The following is a 25556-nucleotide window of genomic DNA, read 5'->3' as shown; positions in this document are numbered from 1 at the left end:
TCTGCACTGGATGAACCACTTGCCTATTTCATCCGTGTGGGCGGCACGGTGGCACAGTGGTTAGCACTGCTGCTTCACAGCGCCTGTAGACCCGGGTTCAATTCCCGACTCAGGCGACTGACTGTGTGGAGTTTGCACGTTCTCCCCGTGTCTGCGTGGGTTTCCTCCGGGTGCTCCGGTTTCCTCCCACAGTCCAAAGATGTGCGGGTCAGGTGAATTGGCCAAGCTAAATTGCCCGTAGTGTTAGGTAAGGGGTAAATGTAGGGGTATGGGTGGGTTGCGCTTCGGCGGGTCGGTGTGGACTTGTTGGGCCGAAGGGCCTGTTTCCACACTGTAAGTCTAGTCTAATCCCTGAAGAACCCAGCATTTGATCTTGACAAGAAAACCCCATATGTAGCAAACTGCACAGCCAATTTACTCCCGTGGAATCTTACAAGCTGGATATTAGTGGTAAAGCCAGCATTCATTTCTCTATCCTAACAATGAGTTAATCATTTTGGAAGTCAATTTAAAGCCATCCATGTGGGATCAGAGTTAAATACAGGCCAGGCCAAGGCTAAAAACAGCATATTTTCTTTCTAAAAAAGTGCAGTAGCAAACCTGTTGGATTTTTGCAATAAAGCAACAGTTGCAAGATTTGAAAAAAGAAACTCAATTTAGATTCTCTCATTGTCGTGCAGCCACCTGAATTGTGTTGTCTAGATTAATTGTACAACATATACTCTTCCAGCAAAACCAACCAATGCACAACTGAAAAATAATTGTTTTCTTTTATTCTTAAATATTTTGGAAAAATATTCAAAAATCCAGACATTCATGTTCACACATGCTTCATGTGATGTATCCATTTAAATTGGGTGTGCAGCCTATCATTATAACTACCATACACTCAGTAGGAAATGCAAGTGAGGTGTTGCATTAAAATAATGACATGACTTTTACTATTTGATTATGGTACAAATCCACACAAGATGACCGGGAAATTGAGCCTTACAGGTAAATTACAACTTGCTCAAACAAAGTATAATTTTACTTAAGAAAATTGATTCAAAGTAAGCGTGTTAAGGCAAGGAAAATAAACGGTAAACAATATTTTTCCAGAACAGTTGGATTAGCTCTTCTTGTGTATGAGATGATTCAATTTGAATTGCAATCAACATATTTCCATATCTGAGAATCAACAGGTTCTTGGGCATCCAGCAACATCTTTAAAAAGTTTGGTTAGAAAACTGCAAAAACAAATAATCATTCACCATTCATTTGAGATATGAACTTCAAAGTTCACGAATATACTGCTGATCACTCCAATATGGAGAAAGTATCATGATCCGTCAGCTCAGGTCCATTCCAATCCACTCTCCAAAGTCAATAACCAATGACTAACTTCTGCAACATTGCTCCACTGGCTAGTAACTGTACAGCTGTTGAAAACAATGTCCTTTCTCAAAAGGATGGCTGTGGGCTCATCTCTCAAACAGCAGCACAAGTTCACAATGAGAGGTGTGTGGGAACATGTCCACAGGTACAGCTACTCTTGGAGTGAAGGGGTCACCAAACAGCTTCTTCTGATGGTCAGGTGGACAGCACAGTCTGAAAGGAGCAAAAACCGTTATAGTTGTGAGCCCAATCATTCAAATACACTGTATTGGCTGTAATAGACCAGCAGGTCTAATGAAATTAGGAATTGTGACTAGGGTCTTGGAACTAGTGTTGCTCATTTCCACATGATCACTTCTATTGATGTGAAATATGGAATTATTCCAACTTTACTTAAAAGCAGTATATAATCCGAAATTATGCAAGATATTTTCCTCCTGGAATATTTAATTTTTCTCAAGTATGAATTGCTTGTTGCAGAATCACTGATCAACACAGCACAGAAAGGCACCGTTTGAACTATCATTTTTGAGACAGCTCTTTTGAAGGGTAATCCACTCAGTCTTTCTCTCCATATCCCTGCATTTACTTTCCAAGTATTTATTTCTTTTTATTGATTCTTGGGAGGTCAGTGACCTGACTGGGCCAGCATTTATTGCCCATCCCAAGTTGCCTTTGAGAAAGTGATGGTGAGCTGCCTTCCTGAACCACTAGACTATTTGCTGCAGTTAGACTCACTATGATTACAGAGGGAGTTCCAGGATATCTAGAGATTATAGATGTAGGATACATTCAAGGTAATTGCAAGGTTAATGTCACCTACTTCAGCATAGTTCGATTTTATGTTCAGAGAATTTTATTTATTCATGCTAAGAGTGAGGATATTGACTCAGTCACCAGAACTGCTCTAATATTAACTCAGGATTAGATTAGATTAGATTAGATTTGATTCGATTCCCTACAATGTGGAAACAGGCCCTTCGGCCCAACAAGTCCACACTGACCCTCTGAAGAGTAACCCACCCAGTCCCATTTCCTTCTGACTAATGGCCCCAACACTATGGGCAACTTAGCATGGCCAATCCACCTGGCCTGCACTTATTTGGATTGTGGGAGGAAACTGAAGCACCTGGAGGAAACCCACGCAGACATGGGGAGAATGTCTGTGTGGAGTTTGCACAATCACCTAAGGCTGAAATTGAACCTTGGTCCCTGGTGCTGTGAGGCAGCAGTGCTAAGCACTGAGCCACCATGCTGCCCCAATCATAAAACATAAGTTAGTTAATGCCTGGGGAAAGGAAATCTACAACAGAAGTGAGTGTTTTTTAAATTAACTTTGGACACTGAAGGGAATGGTGAATGAAGATTGCTCTTTATCCCGAATATCATAACGTAAGTCATCATAGCAATCTAAATTCTGTTCTCAACTAAATATAGGCCTTTCCAAATTCTGGATAGTGATTAGTGATGGCTGAGCCAGTGAGTGATCTCAATCTATCCCTTCCTTTCAGTTATTTTTCAACTGGATCAACAAAACTGGAATGTGCTCCCTCAGCTTTCTTCATCTTCCAGGTTCAGCTAGCAAGTCGATACAGTTCCTCACTCAGCCTCTAGACTAGGTAAGTTGCTAACATCCAGGTCAGCCAGCTTTCTGCCGAGGTGACAAAGTCAGGAATCTTGCAACCCCAACGCATGCCCGTGACCACCTATCACCAGAACCATCCTCTCCGTGTTGGTCAAACTAAACTGGCTTACTGTCGGTGACAGGTAGGTAGATGCCTGGCTTAGCTGGGGCACTATATTCTTCTGCTTGTTTCGCCCATGTGATTAGATTCTCTCTAAATCTCGAGTGTATTAAATTAAATGGGAATGGGTGGAGTTGCCTGGCACTTGGAGTATTCACCAATGCTACCTACTCGACAAAGTTTCTCATGGCTTCACCCTCTGGCTTACAAGAGATGTACACAAGCTGCCGAATCTGCTCACAATTACGAATTGCTCGCACCACCCTGTAATCTGAAAAACAAAAAAAAAGAAAAAAATCAGCACCATCTAAACTGAAACACAGTAGTTTAAATGCCTAAACTCCAGATTGATGATTGAAATGACAATCTGAATTTTCCCTTCATAATTTTTAAATGTAGCATTTTCCTTATAATAGTCCTGTAGTGGATACTCTTAAGATTGCAGCAACGGGCACTACTGCCCAGGGTCTGCACTGGGTAAGGAACATTCTCACTTGACTCCAGATCACCAGCTGAGGCCATCGCTTGTTCCTGGACACATCTCTCTCTCTCTCTCTCTCTGTCCCCCCTTGTGGAGCTGGCCAGTGCCATGTGGTCAGATCGGGGAAACAGGAAGGTGCAGCTGGGTTGGATGACGGCCGCTGTGGTATTTTATTTGTCCTATAATACTGGCTGAAAACTGTCCCAAATGGCCCAGTAGCAAACTGCATTGTCTTGGAGGAATAAGGGGGTTCTATGCTTGGCACTGACTGGCACCCCACAGGACAGAGGGCAGGAGAAGAGAGGGGAGGCAGTACAGCAGTAATCAGAGGGTGGGTAGGGAGATGCGGGGGCACTTGTTGGTGCAGACTTCAGACAGGGGTGCATCATAGGAGAGGGCACAAGTAGGAAGAAGCTGGGAAGTCTGAGGGGACATTCCAAAATGGCACCAATCTGGTTAGCAACCATATGGCAGTACTGTCAACAATACCAATATGAACCTAGCAAGGCTCAGAGAGATTTTTAACTTGAATAGAATAATGTTAAAGTGAAATGGTGCTAACAGGAATAACTTTAAAAGCAGACTCCCCTGTATGTGACTGATCCAGTTTAGCTTCTGGTCAATGGTAAACTCCAAGGTGTTAATAATAGGACTCCAACAATGGTCATGCCATTAAATTTCAAAATAAAAATGGGAAAGTGACCTATTATCTTAATAGGGAGACTCTTCAGGATGCGTCGGTGCAGAGGGATCTAGGTTTAATCATTCATGAGTCACAAAAAACTAGCATGCAGATACAGCAGGTAATAAAGAAAATGAATGGAATGTCATTTTTTAAACAGCTCAAGGGATACAATATAAAGGTAAGGAAAATTGTTGCAACTATACAAGATATTGATGACACCACACTTGGAGTATTGTGCATACTTTTGCTCCCCTTATTTGAGGAAAGATGTTGTGGCATTGGAGGCAGTTCAGAGGAGGTTCACTAGATTGATCCCAGAGAAGAGGAGAGAGATTGGTCAGTTCAGGCCTACTCTCTGGAAGTTAGAATGAGGTGAGATCAAATTGAGGTATTCAAGATGATAAAAGGTGTGGGTAAAAGAGACATGATTGGATGCTTCCTCTTGTGGGGCATTCTAGGTCGAGAGGTCATAGTCTTTGGAAAAGGGGAGCAAACTTAAAACAGAGTTGAGGAGTTGTGACTCTGTGGAATTTGCTATCCCAAGGTGTGGTGGATGCTGGGACAGTGAGTAAATTTAAGGAGGAGTTTTAATTATAAATGGGTTGCAGGGTTATGGAGAGAGGGCAGGAAGTTGGGGATGAGGAGCATATCAGCCATGGTGGAGCAGATTTGATGGGCAAATGGCCTAATTCTGATCTTGTATCTTATGAACTTATAAAGGCTTCCCAGTCTCTTGACATTCCAAAATATTCAGCTCATCTTTCCAGTTAATGCCAAACTTCACCAAACTGCACTCCACGTGCTATGTTCCGGTTAATCACCCTCCTGTTTATATGCTTCTGCTGCCTGCTTGCACCCTCCTCAACACATACTTTCCCAGCTCACTTTGTATCATCAGCAAAGTTGGATGTGTCACTCACAGTATCCTCAGCAAAGTCATTAATATAGAATGTAAGTAGCTGAGGCCCACATCCTGACCCTTGTCGTACCTTGCATAAACCATATTTAGCATGTTGGCGCATGCTACACGGTCTCTGGAGAAGCAGTGGATGTAATAAATTTGTATTTTCAGAAGATATTTGATAAGTACCACACATTAGACAACTTAAGAGTCTGAGATATAGAAGGTAACCTATTCACATGGATAGAGAACTGGATAACTAATAATAAATAGAGTTGGGATAACAGGGTCATTTCCAGGATAACAACCTATAAACTTGTGGACCGTCACAGGAATCAGTGCTGGGGCAACAATTATTTCTGCTATAATGCGCGTTTCTTCAATGCGAATTAGCTATAATGTGATTGAAGAATTTAGACCATTATTTGTAGAACGTGAACTTTCCTTACCTATATTGGCTATAACATGATTCCAGCCCCATTAGTCTAAAAGTCATCGCTATCACTTAATTATCTTATAATGCGGGATTGCACAGGAACAGAACTATCACGTTATATCAGAACGCACTGCATACATTAAAGATTTGGATAAGGAAAGCAAATGTACTATAAAACATTTGGCTATATCATGCAAAAATTGGTGGGAAAGCACGTGGTGAGAATGACAGTGTGTGAGAGAGATATAGACAGGTTAAGTGAATAAGAAAAAGACTTGGCAGATGGAATATAATATAGATAAATGAGAGATAACACATTTTGCAGAATAGAGATGCATATCTTTAAATGAAGGCTGACTGAAGACAGCTATGGAACAGAGGGATTTGGGAGACCTCATCCATAAATTACTGAAAGCTAGCATCCAAATTTGGCAGGACATAGGGAAGGTAAGTGGAATGTTAGCTTTACTCCAAAGTGAAGGGAGTATAAAAACAGAAAGGTCTTGCTAAAATAATACAAGGCACTAGTCAGATCACAGCTGCACTACTGCGAACAGGCCAACCCGCTTACCCAAGGAAAGATATACCGGCCTTGGAGACAATCCAGAGAAGATTCACGAGATTAATCCTAGGTATGGAGGAACTGTTTAATGCAGAGATGTTGAGTAGATAGATCCTGTACTGATTGGAGTTAGAGAAATGAGAGGTGATCTTGTTGAAAAAATGCAAGATTCTTAGAAGACTTGACAAGATAAATGCAAAAAAGGTTATTTCCCCTTGTGGAGACTCTAAGATCAAAGGGCATCACCTCAGAATAAGGGGTCACCTATCTAATATAGCGAAGAGGAGGAGCAATGTCTTCCCCCAGAGGGGAGTGAAGCTATGCAATTCTTTACTACAGACTACAGTTGAGACATTATTAAATAAAATCAAGGCTGAAACAGACAGATTTTTAATCGGTAAGGGAATCAGAGTTATGGGCAAAAGACAAAGTGAAGTTGAGTATTATCAGATCTGACATGATCTCACTGAATGGGGGAGCAGACTCTAAGGGCTGAATTGCCTCCTTCTGCCATGTCTAATGGTCTGAGATACTGAGCCGCACAGATTGTGCAAGATCTCAGATAGACTACACAACAACATTGCACTGTTGTCAGAGTACAGGGATGGATACGCATTCAGCAATGTAAAATTTCATCTTGCTTCACAAGTGAGATAGGCACCAGATAAATGAAGCAGATATTTTAAATAAAAAAGGTTATGATTCTTACGCAGTCCAGCCCGGGATGGGTTCACAACGGCAATGAGGAACTTGACATCCTCCAGTGAGGGCAGCAGCTGTGGTAAAACAATTTCTGCTTTGCCCTTGAGGAATTCACAGTTAGCAATACCTGCAAGAGAGAACAAGGAGAATACCAAGCACTCTGATATATGTCCCAGCAGTCCTGGGTAAAACACAGGTTGACATCTAACTCGAGTTTTGATAATGCATTGTGAAACATAGTAGGACAGATGGACTACAGCCTTCAAACTCTCATTCAATGGAGAGATTCAGTCATTTATTCGACATGTTTGTGTGGAATATCAAACTCATAATTCCTCTTCATTATGCTGACATCAGCAGGTAACTACCAAGAAAAGTCTCCTTCCAACTTTGTCGTCCTGAGGCAAGCTGCCTCATTCCTGCTTCTCTGCTGAAGCCTTATTGAGGTAGAAAAGCAAACTTTAAAGAAGGGGATCAGAAACTGATGGCAACAGGTGAGGAAATAGCACACTGTGGTCAGAAGGGTGTTGCTCTGTTGTATAACAGCATTGCAGACTCCTAAAGGCACAGAACTGATGGAAAATGTTAGAAGAAAGCCAGATTACTGTGTAAACTCGGTGCGTGCGCGTGTGTGGGGAGAAGACAGAAATCCACTAGAGATCATACTCTTGATGATTATCCAGCATTAGACATGTACAGTTTAAGAGATGATAACGACTAGTTCTGACTTGCACCTCCTTCATAGATAATCAGCCAGTCAATATCCATCGTCTTGTCCTAACGCATCAAGTAGGACCCTTTCGGTGAAGTACGAGAGACATGCCAACCTGACGAATCCAATCTCTATTCTCATTTAAATTATTGGACATAAAAACAAAACAGAAAGGGCACAGGACAATTGGAGATACTGTCCCATCACAAACATACCATTAAGAATGGCATTGCACTGGGCATCCTCTACAGCTTGTTCAATGAGCTCGATTCCGATCACTTTAGCTGCTCCTTGGGACAAGGTCAAGCCAATAGCTCCTAGAAAGTAAAACCAGGCATTCAGTAATTATCCTTGCATCAATACACAGTCTTTGATATCTAATGTTCTCCTCCAGCACAGTGCTCAATGCAAGGTTAACATGGTGCTTTGTCTCAGATGCCAGCACCAAGCCATGTCAGAAAGAAGGAAGCTTGTGCAGAGGAATCAGGGTAATTCTCCCAGTTACAGCAAACAATGGGCATACTAATTTTAAAACATCAGTGGTTCACCTTCCTGTAGTTGCTTCACCTAACTTGGATATTGAGCATGAGGCACAGATGAAGGGTAAGTCACCTTCCCCACTTCATAGACTGGGATACAGTGTTTCCAGCATTTTCTGTTCTCATCTCAGATTTACAGCATCCGCATTATTTTGTTTGTTTGGATTTATGTGAAAGTCATAACAGTCATTGATCTGAATCTGGATTAATTACCCAGCACAGTGGACCCATATTCCTGGGCTACAGGAGAAACAATATTGTCTAAGGAGTCTTGGTAGTGGCTATAACTGGTGCAGTGCCAAGCTACCGGATGTGAATTCTCAGTAGGTTTGACACTGGTGCCCCACCAATGATCTCACTGAGCACGTCTGATTGTGCATAGCCACCATCTAGTCAGTTACAAGGGGAGAGCTAGCTCTTCTGAAACTTCTAGTCATCAAGGACAAAGTCACTGCCTTCAGAAATGAAGGGAAAGCAAGAGGATGTCTGACAGGAAAATAAATATTGGAAGATCCAGATGGAACAATTATGGAGTCCAGATTTGACTAGTGGGCCTCCGATAAGGTATCAGTGCCAGGAACTCAGTAAACAAATACTTAGGCCCACTTGAGAGATGAAAGAGAAAACAAACAGAGAAAGTAAAGTACTTTTCCACCATTGTCCAACAATCTTGACACGTCACAATCCCATGTACCTGTACCACAGCAGACATCGAGCACAATATAGTCACCATCCACCCTGCTCAGGTCACGAACTGTTTGATAAAGGATCTCTGCTCCCTCAGAATTGACCTGGAAGAAGGCATCTGGAGAGATTCGGAAGGTCAGACCCAATACTTCCTCATAGATATAAGGAATTCCATAGAGGAGTTGATATGGTGAATGCTCATGGAGACAGCGGGTCATTGAACTATGAAAACACACAATTAACAACAAAAACTGCCTCATTAGAGGAAGAGGAAAGGATTTGAAAAAATGTAGTGCCCACTATACCCCACAGTTCACAGACAGCTGCCCATATTTTGAATGAGTCACGAAACAGGGGTCTTGTCTGCTACATCAGGTAGAGTCATAGGGTCCTGCAGCACAGAGACAGGCCCTTTGGACTCAGGAAAAAGTGAGGATTGCAGATGCTGGAAATCAGAGTTCAAAAGTGTGGTGCTGGAAAAGCACAACTAGTCAGCATCCAAGGAGCAGGAGAGTCAACATTTCAAGCATATGGTCCAACCAAAATCTGTCCACGCTAACTCCATTTCCCTGTACTTGGCCCGTACCTTCTAATCATTGCCTATACACGTATTTGTTCAAAGGCCTTTTAAATGTTGTTAATGAATCCACCTCAACCAGTTCTGCTCATTCCACATGTGTACCATCCTCTATGTAAAAAAAAGTTGCCCTCAGGTTCCCTTTTATTCTTTCCCCTTTGACCATAAACTGATGCCCTCTCATTCTCGATTGCCCAACCCTGGGAAAAAGACCGAGTGCATTCACCCTTTCCATGCCTCTCGATCTTATACATTTCTGTAAAGGTCCCCCCTCAATCTTATACACTCTAAAGAAAGAAGTCCTAGCTTATCCAACCTCTCCCTCTCATTCAGACTGTTGAGTCAAGGCAACACTTTGTAAAGTTCTTCTGCACTGTTTCCAGTTTAATAATAACCTTCCTATAACAAGGTGACCAAAATTGAATACCGTACTCCCAACTGTTGCCTTACCAACGTCCTGTACAACTGCAATACAACTTCCCAACTTCTATACTCAGTGCCCTGACCTATGAAGGCCAGTGTACTAAAATCCTTCTTCTCTGCCCTGTCTACCTGTGACTCCACTTTCAGAGAACCATGCACCTGAACTCCAAGATCCCTCTGTTCCACTACACTCCTTCAGGCCCTATCATTCACCATGAAACTCTTACTATGATTTTACTTTCCAAAATACAAGACCTCACACTCCAAGACCAAACTTCATTTGCCATTTCTCAGCCCAATTCCCCAGCTGATCAAGGTCCTGCTGCAACATATGAAATCCTTCCTCACTGTCCATGATACCTATTTTAGTGTCATCAGCAAATTTTCTAATTATGTGTTGTACATTCTCATCCACGTCATTGATATAGATAACAAACAGTAATGGGCCCAGCACCGACCCCTGATGCACTCTACTAGTCACAGGCCTCCAGTCCGACAAGCGTCCTTCTACTATTACCCTCTGCTTCCTACATCAAGCCAATTTTTCAGCTCCCCTGTATTCCATGTGATCTAACCTTCCAGAGCAGCCTACCATCTGGAACCTTATCAAAGGCCTTACTGAAATCCATATAGACTACATCTGCTGCCCTGCCCTAGTCAACCTTCCTGGACACCTCATCAATGGATTCTAACAAATTTGTGAAGCATGATTTCCCACTCAAAGCTATGCTGACTACTCCTAATCAAACCTTGTCTTTCCAAATGCATGCATATCTTACCTCTCAGAATCTTCTCAAGTGATTTACCCACCACAGATGTGAAGCTTACTGGTCTATAGTTCCCAGGGTTCTCTTTGCAGCCCTTCTCGAATAACGGCACAACATTCATGACCCTCCAGTTTTCCGGTACCATTTTATGATGCAAAAATATCAGCCAGGACCTCTGCAATTTTTTCTCTGGCCTCTTGCAGTTCTTGGATATGTCTGGTCAGGAGTTTTATCCACCTTCATCCATTCTAATACATCCAACACCTCCTCTACTGTAATATGGACTGCCCCAAGATATGACCACCAACCTCCCCAAGCCTTCATGTCTTTCTCCATGGGAAACACAGGAAAAATATTCACTGAGAACATTGTTCATCTCCTGTGGTTCAACACATACAAGTTTACTTTAGTCCTTGAGGGTCCTACTCTCTCTAGTTATTCGTTTTCCTTTAACATACTTAAAAGAACCTCTTTCAATTCACTCGAATTGAAAGGATGCTTCAGGTTACAGAGGGACATACATAAGCTGCAGCTGAGCAGTGGCAAATGGAGTTTAATGTGGAAAAACGTGAGGTGATTCACTTTGGAAGGAGCAACAGGAATACAGAATACTGGGCTAATAGTAAGATTCTTGGTAATCTGGATGAGCAGAGAGATCCAGTGTCCATGCGCATAGATCCCTGAAAATTGCCACTCAGGTTGATACGGTTGTTAAGAGGTCATACGGTGTGTTAGCTTTCAATCGTAGTGGTATTGAGTTTCAGAGCCATGAGGTCATGTTGCAGCTGTACAACACTCTGGTGCAGCCACACTTGGAGTATTGCATATAGTTCTGTTGCTGCATTATAGTAGAAGCATTAGAAAAGGTTGCAGACAAGATTTACCAGGATTGTGCCTGGTATGGTGGGAAGGTCTAATGAGAAAAGGCTGAGGGACTTGAGGCGGTTTTCATTAGAGAGAAGAAAGTTGAGAAGTGACTCAATAGACATACAAGATCGGAGGATTAGAGAGGACGGATAATGAGAGCCTTTTTCGTCTGACGGTGTCGGCTAGCACGAGGGGACATAGCTTTAAATTGAGGGGTGATAGACGTCAGAGGTAGGTTCTTTACTCAGAGTAGCAAGGGCGTGGAATGCACTGTCTGCAACAGTTGTAGAAGCTCCAACTTTAAGGGCATTTAAATTGTCCTTCGATAAACATATGGATGATAATGGAATAGTGTAGATTAGATGGACTTTAGATAGTTGCACTGACCTGTGAAACCATCGAGAGCCCAAGGGCCTGTACTGCGCTGTAATGTTCTAATCTTCTCAGCCAAAGCCCCCCTTTCGCCCTCAGTGAACTTCTACATTCCCTGTCCTGAACATTTCATGGCACCGTTAAGAAAGCAAGGAATTTTTTGCAATGTCTAAGCCAACATCTCTCTCTCTTATCAAACATCACTAAATGGAAATTATCTCAGTCTTGTTTGAGTGGTGCTGTTACATGCTATTACACTGCCTTGTCAATGAAAATAACTTTCAGATTCCTGTGTAATTCTGACTCACTGATAGATGCAGTATTGTGTCTGACAGTTATATGATTACCCTTTCTATACCAGCAAGGGAACAATACCATTTATGCAGCGTTCTGACCTCTGCTCTGTGCCTTCCATCACCCTGTATGCCCCACTATCAGAAAACTGCCAGTCTCAGATACACTACGATAGCAGTAACTCCTAGAAAATGAGGACAAAGGTAAAGGATGAATGATGTAATGGTCTTCCAGCTAGATTTTACAACATGTGTAAGGGTTAGCTGCCCAGCCACTGAGCTTAGCAACATTAACATGAAGCTGCCTGCAGCAGCCTTCACACATTATGCGTTTTAACATGACAACAGTGAGTGCATTTCAAAAGTACCTCATTCTTGACTATACCTTAGTTCTCCTGATTTGACAGCTAACATCGATGAATCTTGCAGAAGATAAAACTTTGAAGTTATTTTCCCAACTCTCCAGTAGCGAATGAACAAAATTTCAAAATATTAATCCAACTTGCAAGGTGCATTTACAAATCAGCCTACTGACTGAACTAACTAAGAGAACTAACTCCCATGTCACCAAAGGATGATTACAAAGTAGCATATAACTAGTGCTTGTCCTTGTAAGCTTCAGTTCCACTTTTGGAAGAGATTTTTCACCAATTTGTGACTGCAGGATGATTTTGTGCAGATGCCAGATTTGAGACATCACAATCGCCCAATCCTGCTAGCCCAGGTGACTATTTCTATCAAGACTTACCAACCCAGCGCTATGTCTGTGCTGACTAACTGGGTGGCTCCGTGTCACAGATAAGCACATATGCAGAACTGAACAGATTTCAGTTGGGATACTTTGCCAGATATCTGACTGAAATGATAAACTGAGGAGAGCTGTTTACTGATGGTATGGAATTGTAATCATACGGCTGGTCATAGCCCTCCCAGATGTATGAGCAAACAGGGAATAACAAATACCTCTCCTGAAAGTAGAGACACGTCAGTTCACATGCAGCTCCTGGTCCAATGATAAAATATTCCACCAGTGATTGCTGATGTTTGGCAATTTCCTCCTGAGAAAGAAAAATTCTACAAGAACACCTTACATAACCATACATTTCATCTTTAATACTGACTAATCCTTCATTCATAAAACAACAATTTATCAACTCATCATACTGTTGAGAGTCTTTACTGAATTCTGCCAAACCTTTCCCATAAATTAGCTGAAGAGGACAGCACTTTATCTACTTTTAATTGTCAGTCAGTCAGTCTGGATAAGCATTCCCAACCAAAGAAGAAAACCATTACTTCTCTGAAACGTGATGAAATGTTCTGACTAAACACACCCCAGATAGCAGAGTAAGCAAAACAACTGAAGCTAATTTCTTAGGGCTTAGAACTCTTGCGACAGTTTTATATAAATTGTGAATGGGTTTTGAGAGGTCGACACTACTTCCTGTTTCATCCAGTTTATGAGCTGTGCAGAAGCTAATTCAAGGAAAAAGCCAAATCAACTGTCAAGGAGACATGGTAAAAACAACCCAAGCCCAGCTTGAATTACACAAGAAACTAAATACAAAAGGTCATTCGGGCAGAGAGGTAGACTAGTCAGCAGCGTTACTTGCACCGCTTACTCAGAAGATCATAAGTTCATGCCCATAGGAGACGCGAGCACAAATTTCAGGCTGCCACTCAATTGCAGTACTAAGGGAGCACTGCAAAGTGTGAGGAACAATTTTTCAGAGTCTTCATTGGTTGTTAACCCCAAGCTGTATTGTCCTCTCAGCTCGGTGCAAAAAACCAATTGGTGAGGTAAAAACAATGACTGCAGATGCTGGAAACCAGATTCTGGATTAGTGGTGCTGGAAGAGTACAGCAGTTCAGACAGCATCCAAGGAGCAGCAAAATCGACGTTTCGGGCAAAATCCGTTCATCAGGTGATGAAGGGATTTTGCCCGAAACGTCGATTTCGCTGCTCCTTGGATGCTGCCTGAACTGCGGTGCTCTTTCAGCACCACTAATCCAGAAGCAAAAAACAAATTGTTATGGCACGATTCAGAGAACAACAGAGTAATTTTCTACCTTAACTGCCTGGCATGTATCCATCAATTAACAGCACTAGAAATCGTGAACACATTGCTGTTTATGGACCCTGCTTTGCCCTAAATCATTGCCATGTTTCATGCAAAGTCAAATAGTTATGTTTCAAAAAGCATTTCACTGACTGCAAAGCATGTTAGAATCTACTAAAGTAGAAAAGGTGGTGTATAAATGCAAACTCTAAATTGATATGTGGAGCTTGTTCAAGGAGCAACTATTGAGTGCCCTTGATAAGTATGTAACTGTCAGGCAGGGAGGAAAGGGTCGTGTGAGGGAGCTGTGGTTTAATAAGGAATTGGAATCCCTTGTTAAAGGGAAGAGGGCGGCCTATGTAAAGATGAGGCGTGAAGGTTCAATTGGGGCGATTGAGAATTATAAGGTAGCCAGGAAGGATCTGAAGAGAGAGCTAAGAGCAGCAAGGAGGGAACATGAAAAGTCCTTAGTTGGTAGGAATAGGGAAAACCCAAAGGCTTTCTATAGGTATGTCAGGAATAAAAGAATGACTAGGGTAGGATTAGGTCCAGTCAAGGATAGTAGTGGGAAATTGCGTGTGGAGGCTGAAGAGATTGGGGAGACACTGAATGACTACTTTTCGTCAGTATTCACTCAAGAACAGGACATTGTTGCCGATGTGAATACTGAGTCACAATTAATTAGAATGGATGGCTTTGAGGTATGTAGGGAAGAGGTGTTGGAAATTCTGGAAAGGGTGAAAATAGATAAGTCCCCTGGGCCTGATGGCATTTATCCTAGGATTCTCTGGGAAGCAAGGGAGGAGATTGCAGAGCCATTGCCTTGATTTTTATGTCCTCGTTGTCTACAGGAATAGTGCCAGAAGACTGGAGGATAGCAAATGTGGTTCCCTTGTTCAAGGAGGGGAGTAGGGATAACCCTAGTAACTATAGGCCGGTGAGCCTCACTTCTGTTGTGGGCAAAGTCTTGGAGAGAATTGTAAGGGATAGGATTTATGAACATCTGAATAGGAATAATGTGATCAAGGATAGTCAGCATGGTTTTGTGAAGGGCAGATCGTGCCTCACAAACCTTATTGAATTCTTTGAGAAGGTGACTAAGGTGGTGGATGAGGGTAAAGCGGTAGATGTGGTGTACATGGATTTTAGTAAGGCGTTTGATAAGGTTCCCCATGATCGGCTACTGCAAAAAATACGGAGGTATGGCATTGAGGGGGAGTTGGAGGTTTGGATTAGGAATTGGCAGGCTGGAAGAAGACAGAGGGTAGTAGTTGATGGTAAAGGTTCATCTTGGAGTGCAGTTACTAGCGGTGTTCCGCAAGGATGTGTTTTGGAACCATTTTTATAAATGACCTGGAAGAGGTGCTAGAAGGTTGGGTGAGCAAGTTTGCAGATGATACGAAAGTCGGTGGAGTTGTTGACAGTGAAGAAGGATGTGTCAGGTTACAGCAGGATATAGTTAAGCTGCAGAGCTGGGGAGAAAGGTGGCAAATGGAGTTCAACGTGGGTAAGTGTGAGGTGATTCACTTTGGTATGAGTAACAAAAAGATGGGGTATAGGCTAATGGTCGGATACTTGGTAGTGTGGATGAGCAGAGGTATCTTGGTGTCCATGTACACAGATCTCTGAAAGTTGCCACCCAGGTAAATAGTGCGGTGAAGGCGGCATATGGCGCACTGGCTTTTATTGGTAGAGGAATTGAGTTCCGGAGTCCTGAAGTCATGTTGCAGTTGTATAAGACTCTGGTGAGGCCGCATCTGGAGTATTGTGTGCAGTTTTGGTCGCCATACTATAGGATGGATGTGGAGGCACTGGAAAGGGTGCAGAAGAGGTTTACCAAGATATTGCTTGGTATGGTAGGAAGATCGTATGAGGAAATGCTGAGGTACTTGGGGCTGTTTTCATTGGAGAAAAGAAGGTTTAGGGGTGACTTGATAGAGGTGTACAAGATGATTAGGGGTTTAGATAGGGTTGACCATGAGAACCTTTTTCCACGTATGGAGTCAGCTATTATGAGGGGGCATAGCTTTAAGTTAAGGGGAGGTAAGTATAGGACAAATGTTAGGAGTAGATTCTTGACTCAGCGAGTTGTGAGTTCATGGAATGCCCTGCCAGTAGCAGTGTTGAACTCTCCCTCTTTATGGGCATTTAAACGGGCATTGGATAGGCATATGGAGGATAGTGGGCTAGGATCAGCGCAACATGGAGGGCCAAAGGGCCTGTACTGCGCTGTATTTTTCTATGTTTACTTTCCTAGACTCTCCTTCAGGATAGAGTATAGTAGGATGGACCCTGTAGCTACAGTGCATAGAAAATATCTCATACAACAGCACCTGCTGAGTGCAACATGCTGGCAAAAGTACCTGGGAAACTACATTCTATAGTGTGAGGGAGGCTGCAAATACATGATGTGTACAATAACCAGATTTAACCCACAATACTGGAGTTACTCTGACTGTGTACAATCTTGGTGGAGCAGTACCTTCTCTAGATGCTGAGGATGGAAGTAGACAATAGCCATCGTATCTCCTTTCCTATTGGTGCGAACGGTGATTTCTCGCCAGTGTCCTCCTTCATGGAACAGGATGCAAGGCTCCAGTGGAGAAAGCTGGATGAACTGCTCATAACTCTGTCATGGTGGGGGCAGGGGAGCAATAAAATTCAAACCAATTAAACCAGCAAAAGTACTCTCACAAAATTTTCTCCCTTAAGGAGTGGTATCTTTGTTGAATTACAGTTCCCCAGGCAATTGGTCTCCCAAGATCAAATGCCAATCACTCACATGTAAATGTCACCTGTAAACCTCACTGAGGATTTCAACTCAGTTCTTGTCCCTGACATTTGTACCTTCTTCTTCTCCTCCTAATACATAACAGAAATGCACTCCATTTTACAGGCAGCACGGAGGCACAATGGTTAGCACTGCTGCCTCACAGCGCCAGGGACCTGGGCTCGATTCCAGGCTTGGGGACTGTGTGGAGTTTGCACATTCTCCCTGTGTCTGAGGGGGTTTCCTCTTGGTGCTCCAGTTTCCTCCCACAGTCCAAAAATGTGGTTAGGTGAATTGGCCATGCTAAATTGCTCATGGGGTTAGGTGCATTAGTCAGGGGTAAATGTTGGGGGAATGGGTCTGGGTGGGTTACTCTTCCGAGGGTCAGTGTAGACTTGTTGGGTCAAATGGCCTGTTTCCACACTATAGGGCATCTAATCTTCTACCTGGGCATGGGTGCCAAGGCAAATTTCACCACCACACAGTAGCTTGTTAAATGACTGCAGTGCAGGGTTTGAACAGGAAATCTTTTAAAAAGTATTCTTTCATAGCATGTGGGTATTGCCAGCCCCATACCAATTTAGCCGTGAGAAGGTGGTTTTGCACAATGCAGTCCATTTGACTTTTCTGTAGCGAAAAGGTAGAGTGGCTTGCTTGGCCATTTCAGAGAGGGAGAAAGTGAGGACTGCAAATGCTGGAGGTCAGAGCTGAAAATGTGTTGCTGGAAAAGCGCAGCAGGTTAGGGAGCATCCAAGGAGCAGGAGATTCAACGTTTCGGGCATAAGCCCTTCTTCAGCACTGTCAATCACACTGCTCTGATCGGAGTTACATGTAGGCCAATTTCCTTCCTTTAAGAGCATTAGTGAATTGGGGCTTTATCATCATTAATAACTTCATGATCACCTTTACTGAGAATGGTTTTTCAACTCGATATTCTCATTGATGAATTGAATTTAAAATACCTACTGTTGCTGCAATGGGATTTGAATCCTTGTCCCTGAATTACACTGGGCTTCTGGATTATTAGCCCAGAGATATTGTCAATACACATGCACCACTATTTCCCCTTGGCTGACAATAAATCACTAGATCTAAGTTGAGAAATTCATCTTACTAATATTGCATTTTCCTGTCAAAAGAGACCTTGTATCACCACATGAAGTTGACTTACTCTGGCCACTTGCTTGTGTTTCTCGGGCATATTCACCAAGTGATCTGAATGAGTACAAACAATGTTTCTCCCTGTGAGGAACAGACCAATAACAATTTGCATTTACATAGCATATTTAACATTGGAAAATACCCAAGGCACTTCACAGGAATAATTGTCAGACAAACCTTGACACTGGGCTGCGTCAAGATTTTAAAACAGATTACTAACAGCTTGGTCAAAGTAGTGGTTTAAAGAATCTCAGAATGCAGGGGAAAAAAAAACTGTTTTAGATAGGGAACTTAGGGCCCAGAAAACTGAAGGCATAGCCATCAATGATAAGGCAAAGGTCTTTGGGACATGGAAGAAATCAGAATGAGAAGCATGTAGCGAATTCACCGGGTTGTAGAGCTGGAAAAGATTAAAAATATAGGGTTAATCAATGATACAATACTGAAGAGTGCACAGAGTCAGGGGAATCGGAATATTTAGGAAAAGTATGCAAATTGTAAAGCTTTGCTCAGGTCACAACTAGAGAGTCATGTTCTGATTTGTTTACCACATTTTAGGAAGAATATGAACGTTCTAGACCGGCTGCAAAAGGAGATTTATCAGAATGTTTCAAGCTAAAATGTTCAGTTAGGTGGAAGGAGCTGACGCTATTGTCCTTGGATCCAAAAAAAAAGATTATGGGGAGGTTTGCAGACTGAACAGTGACTTGGAAAAGAAAACTGGATAAATACTTAAAGGAAAATATTTACAGGATTGTGGGAAAAGCAGGGGAGTGCGATTAATTTAACACCTTTAGCTACTATAGACATGATAAGCTGTAGCTACTATTACTATCCTAGCTGAAGTAAACACAGATCCATGACTCTGAGAAGTGACTCAGCCCCACATCAGCTGGTACCTTTAGACTCTGAACTATCAAGATATCACTTCACTGGAACCTACAAAGTGAAGGAACATAGAACACACAACATTACAGTGCAGTACAGGCCCTCGATGCTGCGCGGACCTGTGAAACCAATCTGAAGCCCATCTATCCTGCACTCTTCCATTATGATCCATATGTTAATCCAATTACCTTTTAAATGCCCTTAAAGTTGGAGTCTATTACTAATGCAGGCAGGGCGTTCAATACCCTTACTACTGAGTAAAGAACCTCCCTCTGACATCAGCACTATATCTATTACTCCTCAATTTAAAGCCCACTCCCCTCAGACTAGCCATCACCATCCAAGGAAAAAGGCTCTTACTGTCCACCTATCTAATCCTCTGATCATCTCGTACGTCACTATTAAGCCATTTCTCAACCTTCTAACAATAACAGCCTCAAGTCACTCAGCCTTTCCTCATAAGACCTTCCCTCCATACCAAATTCCTGGTAAATTTCCTCTTCACCCTTTCCAATGTTTCCATATCCTTCCTAGAATGCAGTGACCAAAACTGTATGCAATACTCCAAGTGCAGCCATACCAGAGTTTTGTACAGCTGCAACATTACCTCATGGCTCCGAAACTCAATCGCTCTACTAATAAAAGCTAACACTTTGCATGCCTTGTTAACAATCCTATCAATCTAGGTGGCAACTTGCAGGGATCTATGTACACGGACACAGATCTCTCTGCTCATCCAGATTACCAAGATTCTTACCATTAGCCCAGAACTCTTTATTCCTGTTACTCCTTCCGAAGTGGATCACTGCACACTTTTCCATATTAAACTTCATTTGCCACATCTCAGCCCAGCTCTGCAGCTTATCTATGCCCCTCTAGCCTGCAACATCCTTCAGCACTATCCACAACTCCATTGACCTTTGTGTCATTTGCAAATTTACTAACCCACCCTTCTATGCCCTCATCTACATCATTTATAAACATGATCAACAGCAGTGCACCCAAAACAGATCCTTGTGGTACACCACGAGTAGCTGAACTCCAGGATGAACATTTCCCATCAACCACCACTCTCTGTCTTCTTTCAGCTAGCCAATTTCTGATCAAAACCGCTAAATCACCCTCAATCCCATGCTTCCATATTTTCTGCAATAACCTACTGTGGGAAACCTTATCAAACCCCTTACTGAAATCCATATACACCACATTAACTGCTTTACCCTCAGTGACCTGCTTAGTCACTTTCTCAAAGAACTCAATACAGATTTGTAAGGCATGATCTACCTTTCACGAAACTGTGTTGACTACCCCTAATCAAATTATCCCTTTCTCGATCATTATAAATCCTGTCTCTTAATCCTTGCCAACACTTTACCCGCAACCAAAGTAAGGCTCACTGGTCTATAATTACCAGGGTTGTCTCTACTCCCCTTCTTGAACAAGGGGTCAACATTTGCTAGCCTCTAGTCTTCTGCCACTATACCTGTAGACATTGACAACATACAGATCCAAGCCAAAGGCTCTCCAATCTCCTCCCTAGCTTCCCAAAGCAGCCTAGGAAATATCCCATCCAGCGCAGGGACCTTACCAATTTTCACACTTTCCAGGATTGCTAACACCTCCTCCTTATGAACATCAATCCTGCCTAGTCTAATTGCGTGTATTCTCTTCGACAACATTGGAAAAAGACAACGTGAATACTGACGAAAAATATTCATGAAACAGGAGTACATTACAGTTAATGAGGTAAAATGGCCAAACGTGTGTGTAACTCACCTTTGCCAGTTCCAATGTAATGCCCAACTGTTTTGGGATTGCCATCAGGCCCTCTGTTCACAGAGAAAGTTGACTTGTTGCGATACCCAACAGTAACTGGCTGCAATGAAGAGTGGCACAGTAAACAGATCTCAGGTGTCCAGGCGATATCTACCTGCAGCAGACACCAACTACACTATGGCAACCACCAGAACGACTAGAACGTAGAACTATAAAACCCAAAACAGGCTACTTCATTCATTGAACATCATCCTGTCAATTCAAATCTCCAACATTTCTACTCAATTATCTTATTAAACAAACCATGTTTAGTTAAATGTTGATTTTGAAATTAAGTTCTATTTCCTAGTAAGCATTTTATACATACTGTTCATTCATTTGCATTTATGGCTTTCACTATAATCCATCACTAACACATTTGACTGGCACAAGAATTAGGTTTTTAATCTGTAAATTACAGATCTAATGCACTTTGTAGTAGATTTCGTAAAATGCTCATAAGAGGTTACTCTGCTTGGACACTTAAAAGACCAATCCCAGATTTTCTTTTTAGATTAGATTACTTACAGTGTGGAAACAGGCCCTTCGGCCCAACAAGTCCACACCGACCCGCCGAAGCGCAACCCACCCATACCCCTACATATACCCCTTACCTAACACTATGGCAATTTAGCATGGCCAATTGACCTGACCTGCACATCTTTGGACTGTGGGAGGAAACCGGAGCACCCGGAGGAAACCCACGCAGACACGGGGAGAACGTGCAAACTCCACACAGTCAGTCGCCTGAGGCGGGAATTGAACCCAGGTCCTGGCGCTGTGAGGCAGCAGTGCTAACCACTGTGCCACCGTGCCGCCCCTAATTTATTTGCAGCAAAGTTTGAAATCATACACAGTCATGTCCCAGCACTGAAACAGTCTGTTTCTGTCACAACAACAAGGTAAAGTTTCCTAACATTTGGGGCTCAAATCTCTTCCAAGTGCGGCTCAGGTGAATTTTTAGCGCTATGACTCAATTAGAACATATTCTGGGACTTACACAGAATCCATAAATGCAGAAGCAGACTATTCGACCTCTGAACAGCATCCCATTCCAGACCCACCCCTGCTACCCTAACCCTGTAATGTTGCATTTCCCGTGGCTAATCCACCTCACCTGCAAATCCTTGGACATTATGAGTAATTGAGCATGGCCAATCCACCTAATCTGCACATCTTTGGATTGTGGGGGGAAACTGGAACGCCCAGCGGAAACCTACACAGACAAGTAGAGAATGTGCAAGCTCCACACAGACAGTCGCTTGAGGCTGGAATTGATCCCAAGTCCCTGGTGCTGTGAGGCTGCAGCGCTAACAACCGAGCCGCCCCTACACAGCAAGTCAGAGGTTTGGTATTCTGTAGCAAGTGACTTCCTGACTCCCAAAAACTTGTGATGTATCTAGTGGGTGGTAGACAAGTGCAAGTAATGCCCCACTTTCTTGAACAAGTGTAGCTCTGACAAGAGTCAAGATCTGACACCATCCAGGACAAAATAGCCATTTGATCAGGACTCCATTCACCATCTTAATCATTCATTCCCTCCAGTGCAAAAGGGTCAGTGGGAGCAATGCAAAATGCACAACAGCAACCTTTCAAACTTATAAATTCTACCACCTGGAAGAACAAGCATGGGAAAACCTTCCACTTAGAAATCACACACTATCCTAATTTAAAAAAAAATGCTGCTCCTTTATCTCTGATCCGAAATCCTTGAACTCCATTACGAACAGCATTGTTGGTGTACCTTCACAAAAACATTATGTACAAATCAGCAGCTCTCACCGCTGACCCAAGCATTAATTAGGGATGGGGTAATGAACGTTGGCCTGTCCAGTGATGCCCACATCTCATGTACAAAATTCAAAGCAAATGGAAAGACAAACAGGGTCAGGAGATGAAAAGATACCATTTCTCTCCCAAATATCCAACAATCGAGGCTAAACCATACGCCTTCAAGAGAAATCAGCACTACATGCTCTGGCTGTTCGCTACCTGGTTAAGCAATATATCACCATCATAATGAATAACCGGTGGGGGTGAGTGATTGTATACTAACCGAGGGGAGAGTTGATTGCAGTGGGCAGCACAGGTCCTCAGTCCTAGCACAACTGGGGAGGCTGGCAGTTAAAAGCTGAAGGGTCCTCTTTTGAGCTTCATATTTAACCTAGAAGGAAAGAGAATACCCGAGTTAATACGCTCATGCTCTCAGGACATTGCAAAACACAAGGAAACATGGCAGATATGTTGCCAAATCACATGACAAGGTGTTGAATTAAGAGTTTTTACTTCCCATGAACAAAATCAAAATTGGTAGCCAGCCTCCTGTTCAAGGTAAACTCAGTCAGTTCCCAAACTATAGTTCTGTCTCTTTAATAGAGAGACACAGTCAGTTACCGTCTGGAGAGTCTTGCTGTTAGAGTAGTTAAAGCCTCCAGGACCAAAACAAAATCTTGCAATGGCACCAAGCATCAACCTTTCTAGTCAAAAGTTGCTCAGTATTTACAGCACAGAATGGGGTCCTCACACCTTCCCTTTGGATGTATCTTTGCTACTCACAAGAACTCTCGAACGTGGTAGCAAGGTCTTACATTCTAAACACTCTGAGCAAGAAATTTCTCCTGAAATTCTGTTAGTTTTAATGGTAACTATCTTATGCTTATGATCTCCAGTTTGGTCATCTTCTCTACCACAAACCCATCATAATTTTCAAGATCTTGATTCTATAGCTTTCTCTCTTTGCAAGTAAACAGCTATAGCCTGTCCAGTTTTTCTTTTCTACAGATCTGAACTGGACAACAGCAAAAAAGCTGTCTTACCCCATCAAACCATCTTCACCAATGCAGACACTAATCTCACAACTGACTGCTTTTCAGATTGAAAGAAAGAAAAATCTGTGAGGTTTTCAGGAATAGGCATCCTAACCACTCCTTTTCTTCATCCAGATGAATGATTTGTCAGACCTGGGGACACAGGGTATAATTTCAAAACTTGAGGATGATATAAAACTAGGAGGTATTATGAACTATGAGGAGGTTAGTGATGGACTTCAGGAGTACACAGACAATCTGGTGGGACAGGTCGATTCAGCCTGGTAAAATTAAATACAGAGAAGTGTGTGAAGAAAGTGTATGCAGAGAAATTTCAACAAAGGAAGTGACAAAACAGATTGAGAGAAAGTAACTTTGAAAAGCTTTCCAGAACCATAGGTTTGATAATCAGAGATACAGAATACAAAAGGAAGAAAGTTATTACAAAACACTTTATCAAACACTAGCTTGGCCTCTGCATGAATAGTGTGTCCAATTTTAGACCACCGTTTAGGTGTGGTAAAGAGTCACCAGTGTAATTCCTGTTTGACAGGTTACACAGATAGATCAGACTGTTCTTCCCAGAGGAAGCTGAGAGGAGATTTGATAGAGATGTTCAAACTAATGAAGGATTTGGCCACAGTGGATCAGAAAAAAACTGTTCCCACTGGTGGAGTGATTGCAAATCATAAGATAGAAGGTAAATGGTAAAAGGAACAAAGGAAGTTGTTAGCCAGGTGATGAAGAGATTCTGCACTGACCAAGCACATGGACATTGCTAGTCTGCTTTCAAATAACTCAAAAGGCTGCACATAAAACAGTATTAAATTTTACAGCCTAGTGAAGACGCATTGCGGCTTTTTAGCTTTTCCTGTAAAATACCAGGAAATACAAGTAAACTCAAAACTCTTTCCTACACTGTAGGTGGAAACCATTTTGCAAGGAGGCAGTGTTAGAGACTGGATTTACTGAAGCTCAAATTCTCTAGCCCACTGTCTCTGGAGGAGAATCTGGACAGTCTTCTGCCCAGTGTTTGAATTTAGGTTTTCTGAAAGCTTCTTATCGATAGGATATAATCAATATAATATAATTGAATAGATATTGCAATCCGCTCACAAACCTGCAGCTGCTCCTCGTAGTTCATTCTCCAGAGTGGAGTCACAGCATCAGCCAACCTGAGAGAGAACGGATAAAGGTAATGCAATAGGATGAAAAACATTTTGTAGAATGGGGTCAATTTTATTCTCAATTGGTTATCAGGAACGAGGCAGGATTATCCGTTGTTTATAACTGCCTATAATTGTATGCATTGGAACAATTTCAAGAAGCAATTGGAGGATGTAAAAGCAAACTACTGTGAATGTTGGACATTTGAAACAACCAGTAAAAATGAGAGAGAAACTCTGCAGGTCTGTGGAGCGAGAAACAGAGTTAAAGTTCCTGGTGAATGGGCGAGTAGTATACCTTCTGTGATTTGATGGCAAGGTGCCACAGGGGAGTGTGGAAGTGTTAACAGTGATGAACGATTAGACTAGAATGTCACAGAGGGAACTATCCCTGCTGAATCCTGACAATGGAGGGGATTCTCCTCTTTCCTCACTATCCAAGACCTTGGTTACAACTTCCAGGTGAAGCAGCTTATGCTTGCACTTCCTTCAATCTGACCTATTCGATTTGCTGCTCACAATTTGGTCTCCTTGACACTGGTGACACCTAACGCAGACTGGGATAACCAGTTTGCGGAACACCTCTGCTCTGTCGATAGAAGTGATCCCAATCTCCCAGTTGGGCACTATTTCAATAAACCACCTTGCTCTCATCTTAACATTGCTGTCCTGAGCCTATCGCAATGTTTCAGTGATGCATGAGGTAAGCTCCACAAGCACATCGTATTTTCTGCTTTGGCACTTTACAACCTCAACATCACAA

General features: G+C 42.5%; 1 protein-coding gene across 1 annotated transcript in view; it reads right to left on the bottom strand.

Annotated features, from left to right (window-relative positions):
- Positions 1-813: 813 nt before the first annotated feature.
- Positions 814-25556, bottom strand: part of trmt2b (tRNA methyltransferase 2 homolog B) — a 57789-nt gene continuing 33046 nt past the window's right edge. The window contains exons 5-15 of the mRNA XM_060832345.1: positions 24748-24802; positions 22877-22984; positions 20782-20935; positions 18128-18198; positions 16669-16815; positions 13090-13184; positions 8835-9049; positions 7817-7918; positions 6897-7016; positions 3294-3393; positions 814-1590 (exon numbers count right to left, since the gene is read on the bottom strand). Of these exons, the coding sequence (XP_060688328.1) occupies positions 1464-1590; positions 3294-3393; positions 6897-7016; positions 7817-7918; positions 8835-9049; positions 13090-13184; positions 16669-16815; positions 18128-18198; positions 20782-20935; positions 22877-22984; positions 24748-24802 (1294 nt within the window). The 3' untranslated portion in view covers positions 814-1463. The remainder of the gene's footprint in view (positions 1591-3293; positions 3394-6896; positions 7017-7816; positions 7919-8834; positions 9050-13089; positions 13185-16668; positions 16816-18127; positions 18199-20781; positions 20936-22876; positions 22985-24747; positions 24803-25556) is intronic.

The sequence above is a fragment of the Hemiscyllium ocellatum genome, chromosome 11 (genome assembly GCF_020745735.1).
Source record: "Hemiscyllium ocellatum isolate sHemOce1 chromosome 11, sHemOce1.pat.X.cur, whole genome shotgun sequence".
NCBI lineage: Eukaryota > Metazoa > Chordata > Chondrichthyes > Orectolobiformes > Hemiscylliidae > Hemiscyllium > Hemiscyllium ocellatum.
This window is presented reverse-complemented; position numbering and strand designations above follow the sequence as displayed.